The sequence below is a fragment of the Lutra lutra genome, chromosome 12 (assembly GCF_902655055.1).
Source record: "Lutra lutra chromosome 12, mLutLut1.2, whole genome shotgun sequence".
Taxonomy (NCBI): domain Eukaryota; kingdom Metazoa; phylum Chordata; class Mammalia; order Carnivora; family Mustelidae; genus Lutra; species Lutra lutra.
In genome coordinates, this window is record NC_062289.1 from 77,229,429 (window position 1) to 77,248,298 (window position 18,870).

An 18,870-nucleotide genomic window follows, 5' to 3' on the forward strand; every position below is an offset into this window, starting at 1 on the left:
GGCAGTGAAGGACCAGCACTGACTTCCTGACTTCCTGACTGATGACCGCACTAGAGGAATGCAGAATTCCTTATCTAAAGGAAACACACACACACAGAGTACAGGCATCAGCTCAGTAATTTGTGCTCTATTTTTAACTTTTTTTAAGTTTGTGACTGTTTCAGAATAAAGAAGTATTTGACAACTAAAAGATTCCTGATTCTAGGGAACAGGATGAGAGTGAGTGTCCCTGAAAGGAAGTACATATTACTGCTGGTGCTTGGGCAGCACCAATGTGGCGAAGAGGAAGGGATGTGATGGGTCCAGGGTCTACAGAGTAAAGGTGAGGGGAGAGGAGTACAGCTGAGAGCCCTGGGGGGCTGTGGCTGGGGAGCACAGGTGTCTCAACTCAGCTGCCCCCCCTTCAGGAAGCTCTCAGTGTCTTGTCATTCAGGCACCACATATCCTGGGCTCTCAGCCATCCCTCGCTTCACACCACCTTCTCAGCAACCACCCATGACTGCCGGTTTATTCCTGTCCATCCTGTGAGCCACCTGCAAGCACTAAATGGCCTTTGCTCCCTGATGTATCAGAGGAACTGCTCAGCACACAACTTTCAACTGATACAATGGGTGAGGCAAGAACTAAGGGCTTATTCCTGCCAGTGACAGTCCTGAGTGTCAAAGTCACCACTGTACAAAGAAAGTCATCTGCATCAGGAGTCGCATCACACTCGGCCCCTGGGGCCCTGCGTGCTTGGACATGGTGGCATCTAGCACCAGGGAAATTCCTTTTCCCACAATAAAATAGTCAGGTGAAGGGCAGAGGGCAGAGATGCCCACTGTGGTGTTGCTTATAAACCAGACATATTAGAAACAATCAAATCAACAGGGTACTGGTACATCACTCAAAGCACACTCAGGCCACAAAATGCCAGCCAGGGACAGAAAGGCAAAGGACTGACAGGGACAGGTGTCCAAGATGTAGTCAGGTCAGTAAAAGGGGAGAGTTCAGAACACTGAATTGTAATTTAATTCAACAGAACATCTGTTTTACAAACACAGTGAACTCCAACCTGCAGGGAAAAGGCACCCTGGCCCACCCTGCCTGAGCCGTCCCAACCACATCACCCCCAAGACACAGAAGTGTCACAACACTGCCCACACCCCACTCGCCAACTTAACTGGGTGAAGTTCGGCCTTGTCATAGGGCAGGGAGGGCAGACAGCCGTACAACATTCTCCTTTATCTCCAGAAAGGTCTTCCCGCCCATAACCTACATGCCCAGGAGCTCGAATCCACAATCTCCCACTGCCTGAGTGAAACAGACCCCTTGGACTTCTGAGCTCAAGAGCGTTTCTCAAATGCTTCCTCTGATACAGTGAGCTGCCAACCAAACTATGCAAACACGGCAGGGGGCTACGCAGCCTCAGTGCTTCTCACTGGAACCCCCTGAAGGAACCCTGGGGCCTCTCTTCAGTCGGAATAAAGCTCTATGCAACGTGTGTTGAAACGCTCGATGTCCACACCTGCTCCCCAGGGGGCACTGGCTGGATACCCCGAAGGGACATCTCAACCCAGGCTGCCCCCTGAAAGCTCAAGAAGCATTCTGGCTCCCCAGAAGGCATCACTGGAGGCCTGGCCGTCGGGCCACTGCACCTGGAAAGCCAACACAGCATTACACACGGAAGCACCTTCTGCCTGGCTCCACGTTCCCACCTGCCACCCCTTACCCCGGGACACCCCATCTCTGGACTCAGTAAGAAACACGAGCCCACAGCACCCACCTCCCGGGCCCCATTCAACTGTTGTCCAGCCTTGAAGCACCCCTTCCCTTGTGACATGTGCCTGGTTTACTCACTCCAAAGGTATGACCTGAGGATCCAAAAGTTAAGAGGGACACCAAGAGTCCCTGGTGGTAGGCTCTCACCTGGCTAGAGGGCACAGGCTGGCTCAGGTCCACAGCAGAAACAGGGCTAGAGAAGGAAGGGCCCGGTGCCAACTCCAGCGGACTGGAAAAGAGACGTCAGGACAAGCTCCATATCGAGGGGCACCAGGTCATGGTCCACCCTGCGAGCAACATGACCTGACAGCTCTCTGCATATAAGTAGCCCTTCCAGGGGTAAGACACACTTTAAGAAGTGTCCTCCCACAGGGCCCTCCGGTGCTAGAGGGACCTGTGTGACACCCCAGGCAGGTGGCTTGGGTGAGGCAGAGAGCACTTGAGGAGGCTCACAGAGATGGACCAACAAACAGAAACCTGAAGGAAGAGGTCAAGGGGCAGCCCTGGGGAGCCATCAGAATCCAATCGGGGGAGCAGCAGGGACAGCAGGGAAGGTAACAGGTGTAGCCACTCAGGACAACAGTAGCCTGGCAGTTCCCTAAAAAGACAAACACGCACCTACGGCCATTCCACTCCTAGGCGTGTACACACCCCAGAGACGTGAAGGCACACAGGCAGACCCACATGCATCGAGGAGCGCTCACAGAGACCCCAAACTGGGAACCCAGAGATGGCTACCAAGAGGCGATGGATCCAAACACCATGGTCCATCCGCATCAAGGGACAGAACTCACACAGATGAATGGACCGATACACAGAGCAACAGGGTAAAATCCCCAAACACTCAAGCAGAGTCAGAGAACCCAGACCCTCTCTCCCCTCCACAAAGTTTAACACTTCCGTATTCCATTCACATGGGACTTTTAAAAATGCAGCTAAAGAAAGCAGATCCGTGGTCCTGCAGGCGGCAGCAGGAGCAGCTGATCTACACGGCTCGGCACATGGTAGATACAGAAGTCACACTCAGAAAACCAGCATCTGTATCGCCTAAATACGGTGCTTTACGGAAGGCTAACAACTCCCAATGAATCTACCGTTAGAGAATGACTCAAGGTCATCACATGGGAGCAAGGATGGGCTGGGCCGTCAGAGTGCAAGGGTGAGCGGCCATGAGGGGACCTGACAGTGGCATTTTCTCCATCCAGGTTCCTGGACATGAACAGAAAAGCGAGCCCATCTGCAAAGTCTGTATTTTCTCACGCTCTGGCTGTTTCAGCAAGCAGAACTTGTGACCTGACCGACCGCTCCCCTTCTCTCTCACACGCTGCCCTGTAATTCTGCTCGTGCTGGGCACCTGGCCTTCAGCTCCCAGACTGGGGAGACTATGAACATTGGGAACCTAGTCCTGGCAACCCCTACTGCAGCGTCCCTGTCCTACAGAGGACCCCTGACTTCTCACGCTCCTCTAATCCGTCTTCTCAGCCCCCAGATTCTCCTGGCCTGTCGTCCTGGCCCCCACAGCCAGAGCCTGCAGCACCTAGGCTACTCCCAGCTCTCTCATGGCACCTTTCAAACTACAGTTTGGAATATACAATCAGGATCTTGATGCTGCTTAAAAACTCAACCTCCATCTGGTGAAAACAAAATGCCAAAAAAGCGGCTTCTGGGATCCAGGGTGACCTTGGGGAAGAGGCAAAGTGGGAACACAGTCCCCAACACCAACACCTGTGTCTGCTCTGAAATTTCTGGGTGTTCTTCTGTCTCAGGGAAAAACCACCCTCTTCTAGTAGATGTAGGGTGGGGATGATGTTGTATTTTCCAGAAACCCGTAAGGAAAGGACTTGATCTGCACATCTGAGGTGCCAAGTCTATAAACCTGGAACACCCCACCCATGGCTCTGTGTGGCTCACCTCTGGGCTAGGAGGAATTCGGGAGGCTGTGTCACCAGGAAGCCGCCGGCCTGCTGTTCTGCCTGGCCGCCGCTGGTGCCTGCACCTTCCTCCAGGTACATGCTCGGGGGGTTGCCAGCAGGTGGGTCAGCGAATCCTACACAGAAGCAAATTCCACACCCCAGTGCTGGGAGGACAAAACACAGCCCACAAGCACCAAGACTGAGACCTCCACAGAGAGAAGCAGCGTCCAGCCTGGCCGGCCCCAAGCCTCAACCTCCCTTACTGAGTTAGAGTCACAGCTATTGATCTCAATGGCCTTTTTAGGCTTCCAGAAACAAAAGCGAAGTCCAGTTTTGCGAACTTCAAATTTTGCTTCATCCACGCAGACTTCAGGCCTCCAGTGCCACTGCTGCCGTGTGAGAACTTCTCGGTCTGCCTTGTGCTGGCTCTTCAGAGGCTGGGCCACATCCACTGCCACCTTCCATCTCATGCTGCACCATGATTTCACAGAGATGCGACATGGCACTACCTTACCCTGCTCCTCCTTCTATAGAAAATGTTGCAGAGGATATCCCCGTATGTCTCTCACTCTTACACATAAGCCATGGTAGACTGGATCAGTTCTGGGCCAGCAGACACTTCAGAGTGAGGGAAGGTAAGAAGTCTACCCGGTGGTAAGCCCAGCGTCAGACTCCCTGACCTCAGAAAAAACAACAGCCCAGCTGGGCTGGGCATGCATTGTCCCCCCTCCGCCCCCCACTGTCTGCCAGAGTGACCACCTAACTTGCCAGCCTGCAGCCCAACCTCAGGAACTTCCCTGACCATTCATTACATGATTCCACCCCCACTTTCTGCTGTTTCCTCTTTTCTGCAGAACTCTAGAAACACTCTGAGGCATGTTAAATACAATTGAACGGCTAATTTGAGCATTGCTGGTTCAGACTTAAAAGATCACTAGATTACATCATCTTCCTCCAAAAGGAAGAGAAGAAGCCAAAAGTCCAGAACAAAAGGAGCATAAGGAGAGGGGTAGTAAGTGGGAGGGAGACCTCCCCAGTTCTGCAGACCCAGGACACAAGTACCATCCTTTGTTGGTAGGGCACCTGAAAGCAAGCTGGGATTGAGATCGGGTCCTGAGAATCTTAAAGTGGGAGGGAGGGTAAGGAAAGTTAGGGAAAGGGAAAGCAGGGTAACAACCTGGTGCTCAGGCGGTCAGTTGGCAGGGAGGCTCACCAATTCATACAGAACGTCACCTCTCACCTGTGCTGGACCTGGTGTGAACACCAGCTCCCCTCGTGCCCATGTGAATACAGCCAGTGACCACCCCACTCCAGCCTTGGCGGTAAATATGGGATGGGCAAACGTAGATCTCTCACAGTGGAAGATGTGGACAAATGAAGGACCGATATGATCAAACTGAAAAGCTGCATCCAGAGCAAGGAGTCTCCAGGGCTCCTCCTCTTTCTGGCCCCTCACCTTTCTCTACTCAAGGAAGGGTCAGAATCCACAGCCCCAATATTCCCGCCTTCAGACAACAAAGCATAATTTTGAAACTTTATATTTTGAATACTCAGGAAAAAAAAAAAGACACTGCACCTATAAAAAGTAACACAACCCCTGACTAAAGGAAAATTCAAATAAAAAAAGAGCCTGGAATTCTCTTAAAGTATAACTATCAAATTAGGAGTTTTGAAAGACAGACTCTAACACCCCCAAAGCATATACAATAAAAAAGAAAAGAAACGTAAGGAAAAGGTAATCACTTGGGGAGACTGGCCCAGATTTCCAAAATCCCGGTAAGATTTGTGCTCTAAAGAGAATGAAGAACATGAAGGAGGAAAATTATCAAGGAATATTATCCAAAAAATACCCAAACCTTACAGGATACATTGTTACCTGTTCTTTAAATCAAAAGGCTTAATAGGAAAGTGGATTAAAGAGACAAACCTCACACCATCACTGTGAAATTTCCCAACACCCAGACTTAAAGCAAGCACACAAAAATCCCAAGAAAGGAACAATATGTGATCTGCACAGAAGCCAACAAGTGACACAAACATCAGATGCTACAAACAATGATATGACTGTATCTGCAGATACCTATGGGAGAGTATTTAAACTCAAAATTCTGTCCCTGCCAATTTATTCATCAAATCTGAGAGCAGGTTAAGGATAATTTCACAGCACGTAAGGAATCAGCAAACTTATCTCACAAGCCCCCTTTCTTGCACAGTGAAGACGTTCTCAAACATAACAAGGAAGTCAGTGAAGACAGGACAAGACCTACAACTCAGGAAACACTGACCCAAACCCGGGAGGCAATGAAAGGAGCGTTCTTGGAGTGGTGACTCCACCCCAGGTCTAGGGAAACATCACTTGGGTGGAAACAGAAAGGAGGCCTCCCAGCCACTGGTCTTCAGAGAAGACACTTGGAAAAATGGGAGAAGTTACATGTGTGACAAAAACAGGTAATCTAAAAAAAAGGAAGACAATTAGAAACCCCAAGAAAATAAAGATAGAAACACAGAAGACTAAGAAATTTAGGTGATGGGTAAACTGACGGTGCCAACAGCCTCCATATAAGGTGAAGTGTCACAAGATGCTTTTGAATCTGGTAGACAAACATGTATCTAAACACATACTCTCTACAGGTAGTTACAGCTACAACGATAACTAACATGAAACTAAGGAAATGATACTTAGATCATGAGATGCGGTGACCTGTCTTCTGCTGCAGTACGTGGTGACAGAGTGCAGGGTGGACTGCAATGGGAGTGCAGGGCGGCAGCTGTCTCCTTTCATTTTAACCCTTTCCTCACCGTCCTACTTTTAGTTGTATGTACATTTTACTTTGCAACTAGAAAAGCGGGAGAGTGCTGCCCCTTCCCACACCCCCTCAAATGAGACCTGACTAGTTGTGGCATCTCGTGCAGAAGAGCACGGTCTGTCTGGAATGGACCCACCTGTGGAGCTGGGCTCACCGAGGGCAGTGATGGACACAGCCACAGTGGCATCTGCAGGCCGCATCGTGAGGTCCAGCCCATGCCCATGGACCAGCTGCCCAGTCTGGAAGGAAACTTCCTTGGAGGACGCCAGTGCAAGGGACATCAGCCATGACTCAGGGGCAGCCAGGGAAGAGTCCAGCATGTCACTGCCAGCAGTCAGAGGGCAGAGGCCAAGGCCTGGGCAGATGTGGGGGAGAGTGGCAGGGCTTCGGCCAGGACCCTCCTGGTACATCTCACTGCCCTGCAGAGACCTGGGGAAGACAGCAAACACCGTCCCTTGGAGGGCAGAGACTCCCTCAGGCCAGGGAAGAGAGGCCTGGGAGGAAACTCCAGCCCCATTTGGGAATCCAGGTTCCCAACTCAGCTCAACCACTGACGGCTTTCTGGCCCACTGTGACCCTAATCACACTGCTTTCACTGTTCTACCTGTGGCTGCAAGGGTTCCACAACAGTTAAAAAAATACTAAGACTCATTAGCTGCTGATTTAAAAGGACCTTCAATGAAGCACTGTTCCACAATACCTAAAGCAGGGAATGACGAGCAAGACCCTAGCAGGGGATGAATGATGGTGGCTGATCTTACAGAACATCAGGCAGCAGCTGGTAATAATTTAAAGACTCGATACTGCACACTCGGTGTGTCTCAGACGGTGCTCCCGGGCTTCTGTGATCCCCTCCCCTAGCCCTGTCATTTCTGCAACCACCTGCATCATACCCCTCCCCGTCTCGCAGATGAGAAACACGCGGCACTGAGCGCTCACAGGAACCTGCCTAAGTTCACACACCTGGGCACCGCCAGCCTTCACGGGAAGGGCAGACAGGGAGGGTCATGAGAGATGCCGATGTCACAACGGCAGATGGAAAAAGTGTCCACAGCTTGATGGTTACACAAGGGGGAACCTGGCCCCTCTCTCAGACCTAGTCCTGCTGATGGCCAGCACTCTCCTTACCCTTACACCAGGTTCATGCCTCATCCCAGGTGAGGGACCAGGCTTGGACAGTGCCTAGTGCATAATCAGGAATCCAAGAACTATGACCTGTCACGGACTCAACGACATACAAACACTACAAAATGCAGTAAGAAAGAAACAACAGCTAGGGTTTGGCTTTGTGAAGCAAGCCAGCATGTGTTTCTTTCCAACCCTGTTTTCCCCCTTCTCCAACATATACATGAGTCAGGCTACGAGCCAGGCTCCAAGGAGCAAGTGGGGGGTCCCTGACATGGGCTCCTTACCAGCGGCTTCCCCACCCCAGAATCACGGAGGGCTCTGCTCTCAGCGATCACTGACGTGGTCCCACTGTCAGCCCCAACATCCACATGTGTGCTCCAGGCCCGCTCACCCGCTAGGGATGGGGAAAGTAAATACGGAGATGGTCCCACGGGCTGTGCGGATGGCAGTACCTGGGAGGCAATGGCTTCCGCAGAGTCTCATCTCCAGAAAAGTCTGGGGCCAGAGCCAGCGACTCCCATGGCCCTTGAGTGGTCTCCCTGGACTGTGCAGGCCCATCTTCCTCCGGTCCTGCTGAAGGTCAGTCAGGTGGTGGGGAGGCTTGCTGGAGCTCTGCGTCCCAGCCTCCTTCCCAGCGGGTTAGGAGTAGCCCTGCCTGCGGGCAAAGGGTGCTACTACTGCATCATTAGTGTCCTTCGAGCGCCGCTCACATGTCTCCTGTGAAGCCAGTGCGTCACTGCAAACCCGGGAGCCCGCCCCCAGGCCGGCTGGCTCGCTTCAGGTCTGCTCGCGGTCTCCCGGCCCCGGACACAGTAACCTCTACGTGCAAAACAGCGGCTGCAGCCTCACTCACGCCCACTGCGAGGCCACCCCGACCCCGGCTCCGGGGGTCTCACTCACACAAGAGGACGTCCTCTAAGGGCAGACTGGGCGTGGAGGGCCCGCCCCCGGAACAGAGTGGCGCTCACTAGGCCTAGCCCTAGAAAAGCGTGCCGGGCAGAGCGTGGCGCGCGGGAGCCTCTCACCTGGCCACTGAGGCCGGGCCGCACCCCCGGGGCCAAGGCGGGGCTGGCCCGGGGGCTGCGGGGGCTCCGGAGCCGTCTCCCTCACGCGGAGGTCCACCGCCGCGTCCTCCGGAGCTGGCGGACGTCGCTGGAGAAGGGCCCTTCTGCGCCGCCGGTAGTTGGCGAACCAGTTATACACCTGCTCCGCGCTCAGGCTCATCTCCAAGGCCAGGTTCTCCTGCCCGCAAACAGCACAGCCTCTAGCACCGCCCCCGGGCCCAGGGCGACCCGAAGGGCCGGGTCCCGCCTCCCGCCTCCCGCCCCCCGCCCGGAGCGGCCTCCGAGGCGGGACGCCCTCCACCCCGGCCTCGCTCCTTCGCGGAGCCGCAGCCGGACGAACCCAGACACCGGGAGGGCCCGAGCGGCGCCACGGCCAGGCGGGAAGCAGCGGGGGCCTGGGACCCACGCAGGGAGCCGGCGCGCGGCACAGGCCGTCGGCCGAGGTTCCACAGGTCCGCGAGCGCCGGAAGCCAGCCCGCAGAGCAGGCGCGGGTATCGCTGGGAAAGCCCTGCCGATTGGACAGGGAACGCGGTGGGTGGAGCAGGCACGGGGAACGCCCCGCTGACTGGGCAAGCCCCCACTCGGGAACGCCCTGTCGATTGGATGAGGGCGACAAGTAGGTGGAGCTAACACAGGGGAGCTCCCGCCGATTGGACAGAGCTTTGAAGCAGGGGAAGAGAACAAGTCCCGACTCTCTTGGGCGGCACCTTGCCAGTCCCTTCAGCTTCCGGGGACGCGCTGCCCAGGGCGCCCGCCGGCCTCAACAGGCACGGAGCTCTGCGAACACCTGCCTTCCCGCCGCCGGAAGCTCCGTGACCGCCGTCGCCTCACCCCCGGATCCCGTGCCCGGAAGCGCGGCGGGAGGGCACTGACCCTCCACGTGCTCAGGCTGGACGGTCCGGAGCTGCCAGCCAGTGAGCTCCTGTCCCCCGGGGAGGCTCAGAGGGCCAGAAGCCCCCGGCGCCCCAGCAGAGGGCCCCGCGGAAGGCCCGGGAGGCGGGGGGAGCCACAAGGGTGGGGGTTCCCTGAGGTCGGGGGGCAGCGAAGGGGAGGGCGGCCTGGCCTCCTCCTCCTCGGCTCTTACCCTCTCGGCCTTGCTGGGGTTGGTGCTCACGGCAGAGGCGAAGTCGTGCAGCTTCTGGCGAACCTCTCTGGGAAAGTTCCGGCTTTTCAGGCCGTCGGGGCAGAGGGAGGGCGGTGGTGGATTCCTGGATAAGGACAGTGAGGACGGGGCTACAGACGCTCCTCCCGCTTGCACCTCGTGGGCTCGCACTGTGCACCCCCACGCGTCCTCTCCTCTCGCCGGCTGCTCCTCTCCAAGCTCGTGCTGCCGAGTCCCTCCTCGGAAGGACCGAGGGGCCCAGCATCCGCCCGTGTTCACCTGCACCCCTCACCGGGCTCTCCGGGACCGCTCACCGACCAGTGGCCCAGAGCTATAGAGAGCGGGTGACGAGGAGACTGAGGTCGGTCACGCTACTCACTTTCTGTGTATCCACATGGATTTTTCCAAAAGGACACAAATGGTACCAGCGGGGAACACCCAAGATACTTAAAGGCCAACTAAACAAACCACTGTGGATGTCAAAAATGCGTCCCACACATGCCACATCCCAAATGGAGCTTGATCCTTCACTCTCCCCATCCTCCCCCAGGCCCCAGCTCTGTGCATCTCAGTGAGAAACCACCATGTTCCAGCCAGTCAGGCCAAGAGCCCAGCAGGCTGGCTTTATTCTCTCTTTACCTCCTCCAACACATCCAGCTCAGCAAATCCTCCAAAATCTGTCCTGACACACCCAGAGACTCCCGAGAGCCTCCTGCCTCTGCTCCTATGCCAACCCACCCTTGGGTGACACCCCTCTAGAAGAAACCACCACCCTCAGCTGGTGGACCAACCATCACTCTAATTCCACTACCACCCCATCCTTACACCTCCGAGGGCTGCCATCCCCACATTCAGGCCTCCTCTGCCAAGGCTTAGAGGAGCCTGTCCAGCACCCTCCACCCCAAAACAAAGAACAAAGGCGGCACAGTCCTCTACTAAGAACATTCTGTGTCTAGTACTCCTGCTCAGAACGATGGAATCTACTTTGTGTCCTCTCTACTGTCCCTTGTCTGCACCAAGTGTCAGCTCCAGGAGAGTAGGGCTCAGGCTATATCCCCAGCAACTCCAACAGCACCCAGCCATCAGGGGCCTCTTTACAAACAGTGCATACTGATCCCCAAATCATTTACTGAACTGTACTCTGGCAGGCCATCGGCAACTATATGGAGGGAAAGGATCCCATTCCCGAAGACCATAAGGCTGAACTACTGGGCTTTGGGGACATATCTCATTCTTTGACAGACACCGTGGATCCAGAAAGAATCCATTGCTTCTTCTGGTTACCAGGCCCCATGGTCAAAAATCCCATTACTTGGGCTGCCAGGAACTCAGAGGACATCAGCCCTTCCTGGTCAGGGGCAACACCCAGGGTGAAGAAAGGCTCTACGGTCTCAGTGTCTACCCTGGAGTCCCAGCTTTGCATCTCTCTCCTGTGACAGCTTGGGCAAGTTCTGACCTTTCTGTGCCTCAGTTTCCTCATCCATAAGTGGTAATGAAGGAACAATAGTAATTAGCAGTTCTAATGTTTCCTTAGTGCTGATAACGGCCGTGGTGGTAATTACTATTAACGCGGACCCAGCACCCCTCATGTGCCAGGATCTCCTAAGCACCCCATGCATCTTGTCTGATGCCTCCATCACTCTCATCTTTACCTCTCTTTGTAAGGTCCCACAACCCTGAGGGGTGGTGCTGAAGACCCCGGCCCGTGGCACCTGCAGAGCCTGTCTGTGGGAATCAGATGACTAAAGGCACATGTGCTGGGCATCTCCCACGGGAGAAGACAAGAGGAAGAGAGTGAGGTCGGGATGTCCACTGGCTGCCTCCTTCCCTGCAGAGCCTTCAGAGCCCTCACAGAAAGGCAGTGGCCCTTCTCACCCTGCAGGCGTAAGTAGGGGTGCACCCCCGTGGCCGGCTGAGCAGGTGGAGAGGGTGGCTCAGTGCTGGGCACACTGGCTGTCGCAGAGCCTGTTACCTTTTGACGATTACTACTTCTTGTGACTTTTCCTACATTCACCTCCCTGTCTCTGCTTCACCTCAGCCCCTCCGTGGTTTTAGATGAGACACCCCCAGAAGTCATGGGGAGCATGCACAAATAAAGGCCAGCAGTGTACCTCTTTCTGCAGCGGAACTTCTGCACTGGGGTGAGCGTGGCCACGCCCAGCCGCTTCATGACCAGACGGTAGTGAAGGTCGTTCCAGAGCTGGACCAGCTCCTGGCTGCCTCCGGGCACCTGGCATCCCTGTAGAGAAAAGCCTGCTGAGGCCCGGCTGCCCCCAGAGCACTGCCCTCCAACCTGACCCAACCTGCGGGAGGAGCTGCTGGCTGAGGGCCTGGGCAAGGTCCTGTCAGCCCCCGCCCCCTGCACACACAAAGCAGCTGTCCGCCACTCCTTACAGACGGGGAGCACAAGGCGAGGGGAAGGCAAACGATGGGCCCGGGGCCACACAACACATGAGAGGCAGAGCCACAGTTAGAGGCACCTGATCAGACTTGAGGGTCCAAGGGCTGACCCCCAACTTGCATGAAAGACCTTCCTCTCCCACCCAGCAGGGCTGCCCCTCGCATGCTCAGGGAGTGCATTCTGAGCCGAGAGGAATGAAGTAGTTCTCGTCTGCGCCCCACCAAGCTCACCAATCCAGCATGACCTGTTCACACGACCAGACTCCAGAGATGGCCAAGGATGCCCAGTGCTGGCCTCCCCTCGACACAGCCCTGTGGTCAGCGTGTGGTTCCCGCATTTAAGCCCAATGTTCTCAGCATCATCTTGGCAAGGGAGGTGCCAACAGTCATTCAGCCTTCTCTCCATAGAGCGGGAAAAGCCCATTTTGCGAGGCTGTGACTTCCAGTCGGCTGCCAGGATGCAGCCATCAGCCTAGGGCACAGCTGTCAGGGAAACGTGCCCCCTGCAGGACGTGGCCCTGGGCAGGAAGTGCCCCTCCTTGGTGTCCCGTCCCCGCCATCTCTTTCAGGTCTCCCCTACATGTCAGCTCCTCAGAGACGCTGAGGGCCATCCAGACCGAGTTTACATCCCCTCTCCGGGGGTTTTCCATCACCGATGTCATTCACACATTTCACCACCGAGTGCTTCGACAGGGCACCACAACCCATGTCTTCCCTTGTTTGTTCGCTTTGACGGACGTGAAACACGGAGCCCCGCTGACTCACAGCTGCTACGTAAGCACAACCGGGGGGGGCCTCCCTCAAGGGCCACAGTACCGGGGAGGCTGACGGAACAAAGACCCGAGGAAGGAGCCGCAGGGGGGACCAGACTCTACGCTGCACGATAAAGGGGGCACCGCCAAGCTGGGGAGATATTTACAGCAGAAACCAGCGAGGAGGAAAGGCAGCAGCCACACAAGCAGCCGGGCTCCAGCCGCCGGCAGAGGGAGCAGCACGTGCTGAGGTCCTGAGGCCTCGGGATTGTCTGAACAGCATGGAAGCAGCGTGACGACTGCGGAGAAAGCTCGGGGAGAGGCTGACGGGGAGAGCGGGGCACAGGCAAGCGCAGACCGCGGGCTCGGGGCTCACTGTGGCTCATCGGCGCCTGCAAGCTCTCCGGCGGCTACGTGAAGAACAAACCAAGGGGACACGAGGGCACTATGCAGCCTGTGGCAAAGGGCATGGAAACTGAAAGAACTGGAAAGAACAGAGTATCTCGGGGTGCCAGGGCAGCTCCATCGGTGAAGCGTCTGCCTTCGGCTCAGGTCATGACCCTGGCGTCCTGGGATCGAGTCCCACGTGGGCTCCCTGCTCAGTGGGGAGTCTGCTTCTCCCTTTCCCTCTCCTCCCCCTGCTCATGCTCCCTCTCAAATAAATAAATAAAATCCTGAAAAATAAATCTTTTTAAAAAAGAACTATCTTGAGGGGCGCCTGGGTGGCTCAGTGGGTTAAGCCGCTGCCTTCGGCTCAGGTCATGATCTCAGGGTCCTGGGATCGAGTCCCGCATCGGGCTCTCTGCTCAGTGGGGAGCCTGCTTCCCCCTCTCTCTCTCTGCCTGCCTCTCTGCCTACTTGTGATCTCTGTCTGTCAAATAAATAAATAAAATCTTTAAAAAAAAAAAAAGAACTATCTTGAAAATAAATTCAGCATGAATTCTGCATGAGCTGTATGATGGGGTGAAAGAGGGAAAAACAGGCCCTCACACCCCTTCTTTGAAACCCTTTTAGCCAAACATATTTTGGAATTCAGAATTTCTCAGAGTTTAGGAAATAACGCAGGCATGTCCTATGTGATGGATGCTGTAACCCAACATACCAGTATTTAGGTAGCAGAATGTCCTGTGGTCACATTAAGTGGCTACAGACCGTAACGGCTTCACGTCCCATCGCTGCCAGAGGAGTTGTGCACCCAAGTACCACCCGATGAGTGACGACCATACTTTCAGTTTGCGTGCACAGCCACGGGCCTGCAGCTAAGGGACTGAGGTCCCCGGTCTGTGCGACTGTCTTACCCACTGGGATCCCAACTCTCCAAGCCAGGACCACCACTCAAAATGGAGCTCACAAACAGACAGTTTGGCCTCCAATTATTAAGGTAGTTAGAACTCTGCACAGAGAGTGGACCATCCTGGCTTGGTTTCTAGAATGTCTCTCCCCAGGTTCTTGTCGACCTGTAGGCGCTTCCTTTGGGTTGGAGACGGTGGTGGCTGCTGTGGCTCTCCTTCCCCGGCCCCGAGATGGGTCTTACCTCCAGGACGCGGCAGGCAGCCTGGTGCTGGTCCTGCTGGGCCAGCGCTCGGGCACACACGAGGGCCACATCCGCATTGTCCAGGAGGTGCAGGCGGAGGGGACTGTCCAACACAGCAGTGACCAAGGGCTGCACCTGGGCTGGGTCATCCTGGAGGTCGCGGCACAGTCTGCCTGCAAGAGTCACCAGCCCCTCCAAGGGGGGCCCAGTGCCCCCACTCTCCCTCAGCAGCCTCAGGAAGCTCTGCATCCTGTGTCGGGTTCCGGGCCTCTGCAAACAAGACATCAGCCATGACAACGGCCGGCACTGCCTGCGGGCTGACTACGCGTACATCCACACCTCGGCAAGGCCCCTCTTGCCACAGGCATTTGTAACATGGCGGCAGAAGCGCTCTGAGAAAAGACAAAGGGGCATCGGTGCCTGCTCCAGTTTCCTATTTCAGTCCTCATTTGTGTGCCCGGTGCTGTCACTGCGATGGCTCATCTCATTCCTGTGACCCTTTTGTCTGTGTCCCATCCACAGGTCCCAGCCTGGTCCTCCCATGTCTCCTCCTCTCTGTTTGCCCCAGTCTTACACATACAAGGTAATCGTGTCGTGTTTCACTCCTCTGGGCTCCATCAGGCCAGCGGCCCTGTGTATTGGGGTCATTAGATTTCCCCCGCGTCCAGCCCACGGATGCCGAGGCCTCTCAGAGCAGTGGGGTGTTCCCTGAGCTAAGGGCTTGGCAGACGTTGCGGACATTCCTGCAAAGAGGAGCCCCAGGGCCTGCGGGAGCAGGACTAGCACCATCTGCTTTTGACTACTATGATCTTGAAAATAAACAAACATATTTGAAAAACACAAAATTTTAAAGACTGCCCTAATCCTGCACTTTCAAAAAATACATACAAAAGAATGAACCATTTTCTGGGCCACCCTATGCCTGGTCCATCCACTCTGCACTGCCCCCCCACACACACACACACATAGAGGTAAGCTATGGCAAGTTGGATCCGAGGGCTTTATGAATTTTTTTTATAAAAATCTGACTATGTATACATACAGCAGTTTTTATCAAAAGAGAGACTACTTATGCCGTGACTCAATCTGGCCACTACCGGGCACATTCCCTAACCCATAGGAATGGGCCCGCAGGCAACGCACGACAGTAGGGGCCAGACCTGCTTCAACACCTGTCCACCCCCGGACACTCGTTAGCATAGTAACCCTGATACCTTTGGTCCCGATTCCTCTTACTTCCACAGACGACTCGCCTAAGCGAGGTTAAAGGCTGGTGCTCTATGGCATTGTGGTTTTAGCAGACGCCACCCAACTGCTTTCCCCAAGGGGATAAGGATCTGCGCGCGCGCGGAACCGCAGAGGGCAGGCCTGTGCGCGCTCCCTGGCGGAGGATCTGGCCTCAGTTTCTAGTTCTTTCCGCCCTGCACCGCCCCTCGGGTCCTCCTCGGCGCCTGGGGCCGCCCAGCAGGGGGAAACGCTTCCATCTATACCACAGCTTCTGAGACTTAGCGCCCTTCGCCAGATCCTAACTCCAGGCCCAGCGTTTCTCCCAATCGCGTTGGGCAGGAGGCCCCAGATCCCGCGTCCCTCAAGGGAGCCGAGGTTCCAAGGCTTTGGTGGGGAGGGACGGGGAGGGCTCCTGGCAGGACCCCGGCTTCTTTCAGCGCAGCCCGCCCCAACCCCGCAACTTCGGCCCCAGCACTGGCTCTAGGAAAAGAGGCCAGGCAAGAGATTAAGAGCCAGGCTTCTGCGGATGGGACCTTGGAGTTCAAGAACGAAGTGGCCTCTTGGGGGGATACCCAGGACACGGAGGGGCCCCAGCCCCCAGGCAGGGATGGCAGAGACCCGGGGTAGGTGGCTCTACCGGGCGCCCTGACCCGGGCACCCCTCGGCCTGGCTTGCCCCACCCCCCGCTCCGGTACCTTTCGGGGTGCGCTGCTCCGCAGCAAAGGGCGAGATTCCTGCCCAGAGGCACCCACCCTGCTGCTCGCCGCGCCCCGCTTCCGCGCTCGCCGCACGTGCTCTGCCCACACCTCCCGGGAGGAGCGCGGTCGCAACAAAGTATCGAGGGCGCGGCCAATCGGGCGAGGGCTCCGCCCGACAACCCGGGCCTCCGGGCCTGCGCCCCGGCGTACCCCTGCGCGGGGGAGGGCCGCCCGGTTTTACGCGGGTTCTGGGGAAACGGAGAAGTTCCGGGGTGGGGTGGTTGTGGGGGCTCTGGAGTAACCAGGAGTTTCTTGGGGTTTGGAGGCGCAGTCGAGCCTGGCTCTGCGCATCCTCAGGTGCAGGAAAGAGTGGGGCCAGGGCCTGGGGGGTCGTGGGCTGCGGAGAGAGTCTGGTTGGCAGTGGAGGAGAAAGCACCACGACCCTCGTGCCTGCGGGGGCAGGAGAAAGCTGTGACCTTTGAGTGACCTCACGCCACCTGCGCGGGTGCACAACGGAGCCAAAGCCCAGCGGAGTTCACAGTTTCTGGGCAGACGTCCCCCTCCCATGCTGAGATCCGCACCCCACCCTGCCCCCGTGGGAGGAGGGCACCTTTCAAATCCAAAAGCCACCCCAAGGAGACAGGATCTGAACAGTGGCCCCCCGCAGAGGGCACGGGGGTCTGCGGTGCAGGTTCACCTGCCCGCCCCCCAGAGCGGCCACCTAGGACAGACAGCTGACATCCACGTCATCCTGACCGCGTGTTCAACCCAGAGATCTGAGCTAGGATGGCCCCGGGGCGGGTCCCAGGTTCTCACAGACCCGCTAAAAGATGGATGGAAATCACTAAATTGCCCACCTCCTGGCTCAGACACGGTCTAGCCTCTGCCCAGGTGGTTGTTAAGCTGTGGGTTCTGTCACACAAGTAAGCTTGTGTGAGGGACCAGGACTTCTAGTTGGTTTTTAACAGGTGGTCAGGTTCTTCCTGGAAAGGTTCTCTGATGCCACAGCTTATGTGCATAAGCTGATGCAGAAGACATGGGCAGAAAGATCAACATTTCAGCGTTTGTTCAAGTGCAAATCTGGAAACAAGCCAAGCATCTGGTGAAAGATGCTTCACAAAGAGGACTGGCTCCTGGGAGATTATTGGTGATCATGCTTCGGAAGAACGCTGACCTGCCCGAGATCGTGATACATTGTACAAAGAAAATGGCGTGTAACAAGAGTTTGAGTGATGTGAACCTATTTGAAAAGTACAGACGTAAGATGATATGCGCCACATTGTTAAACCCTGGTTGAACATAGGTGATAGAATTATTTTACTTCATTACTTTTCTTGGGCATTTTAATTTTCTTTTTTGCCTACCCATGTCTTTACTACTTTTTAAAGATTTTTTTTTTTTACTTGACAGATAGAGATCACAGGTAGGCAGCGAGGCAGGCAGAGAGAGAGAGGAGGAAGCGGGCTCCCTGCCGAGCAGAGAGCCCGATGCGGGGCTCGATCCCAGGACCCTGGGATCATGACCTGAGCTGAAGGCAGAGGCTTTAACCCACTGAGCCACCCAGGCGCCCCTTTACTACTTTTTATAAAAAGAGGATTCTGGGTTTTTGTTTGTTTGTTTTAAAGATTTTATTTATTTATTTGACAGAGATCACAAGTAGAGAGAGAGAGAAGGGGAAGCAGGCTCCCCGCTGAGCAGAGAGCCCCACGTGGGGCTCGATTCCAGGACCCTGGGATCATGACCTGAGCTGAAGGCAGAGGCTTAAGCCACTGAGCAACCCAGGCACCCCAAAAAGAGGATTCTGTTTTTAAGTTTCTTTTCAAGGAGTGGAAAGACAAAGAACGGGGTTGTAGGGAGCAGCGCTGAACTACCAAGTACAGATGACATGACACTTGACCAACACAGGTTAGAACTGCATGGAGTCCTAGGCACTGGGTGGCTCAGTCCCTTCAGCGTCTGCCTTTGCTCAGGTCATGAGCAGGCAGTTGAGGTGACAGCCGCTTCTCCCTCTCCCTCCACCTGACGCTTCTCCTGCTTCTGCTCCCTCTCATTCTGTCAAATGAATAAATAAAAATCTTTAAAAAAAAAAAAAAAAGAACTGCATGAGTTCCTTTATACCTGGACTTTTAAAAATAAATACAGTACCTTAAATATATTTTCTCTTCCTTATGATTTCAGTAACGTTTTCTTTTCCCTAGCTTAATTTATTGTAAGAATACAATATAAAGGGGCACCTGGATGGCTCTGTGGGTTAAGCTTCTGCTTTCAGCTCAGGACATGATCTCAGAGTCGTGGGATCGAGCCCCGTACCGGGCTCTCTGCTCAGCGGGGAGCCTGCTTCCCCCTCTCTCTCTGCCTGCCTCTCTGCCTACTTGTGATCTCTCTCTCTCTCTCTCTCTCTGAAATAAATAAAATATTTTTAAAAATAAGAATACAATATAAAATATATGGAACATATATGTTATCAGTGAGGCTTCTAGTCA

General features: G+C 55.2%; 1 protein-coding gene across 1 annotated transcript; it reads right to left on the minus strand.

The window, feature by feature from the left end:
- Positions 1-995: 995 nt before the first annotated feature.
- Positions 996-17,445, minus strand: ANHX (anomalous homeobox). Its single transcript, XM_047696192.1, has 10 exons — positions 16,385-17,445; positions 14,463-14,732; positions 11,888-12,015; positions 9,759-9,882; positions 8,635-8,851; positions 8,062-8,182; positions 6,618-6,910; positions 3,673-3,808; positions 1,909-1,990; positions 996-1,637 (listed from the first exon to the last, which is right to left on the minus strand). The coding sequence occupies exons 2-10, from the start codon at positions 14,709-14,711 to the stop codon at positions 1,551-1,553; spliced, it is 1,437 nt and encodes a 478-aa protein (XP_047552148.1). The 5' UTR covers positions 14,712-14,732; positions 16,385-17,445; the 3' UTR covers positions 996-1,550.
- Positions 17,446-18,870: the final 1,425 nt, after the last annotated feature.

What these genes read in the sequence shown, in the direction of transcription:
- ANHX (XM_047696192.1), bottom strand. Translation starts at nt 14,711, where the DNA reads ATGCAGAGCTTCCTGAGGCTGCTGAGGGAGAGTGGGGGCACTGGGCCC. An exon ending in CTGCCTGCCGCGTCCTGGAG is followed by an intron (nt 12,016 to 14,462) that starts GTAAGACCCATC and finishes TTTTCTCTACAG; the next exon opens with GGATGCCAGGTGCCCGGAGG. An exon ending in GGCCCGGCCTCAGTGGCCAG is followed by an intron (nt 8,183 to 8,634) that starts GTGAGAGGCTCC and finishes ACTGACCTTCAG; the next exon opens with CAGGACCGGAGGAAGATGGG.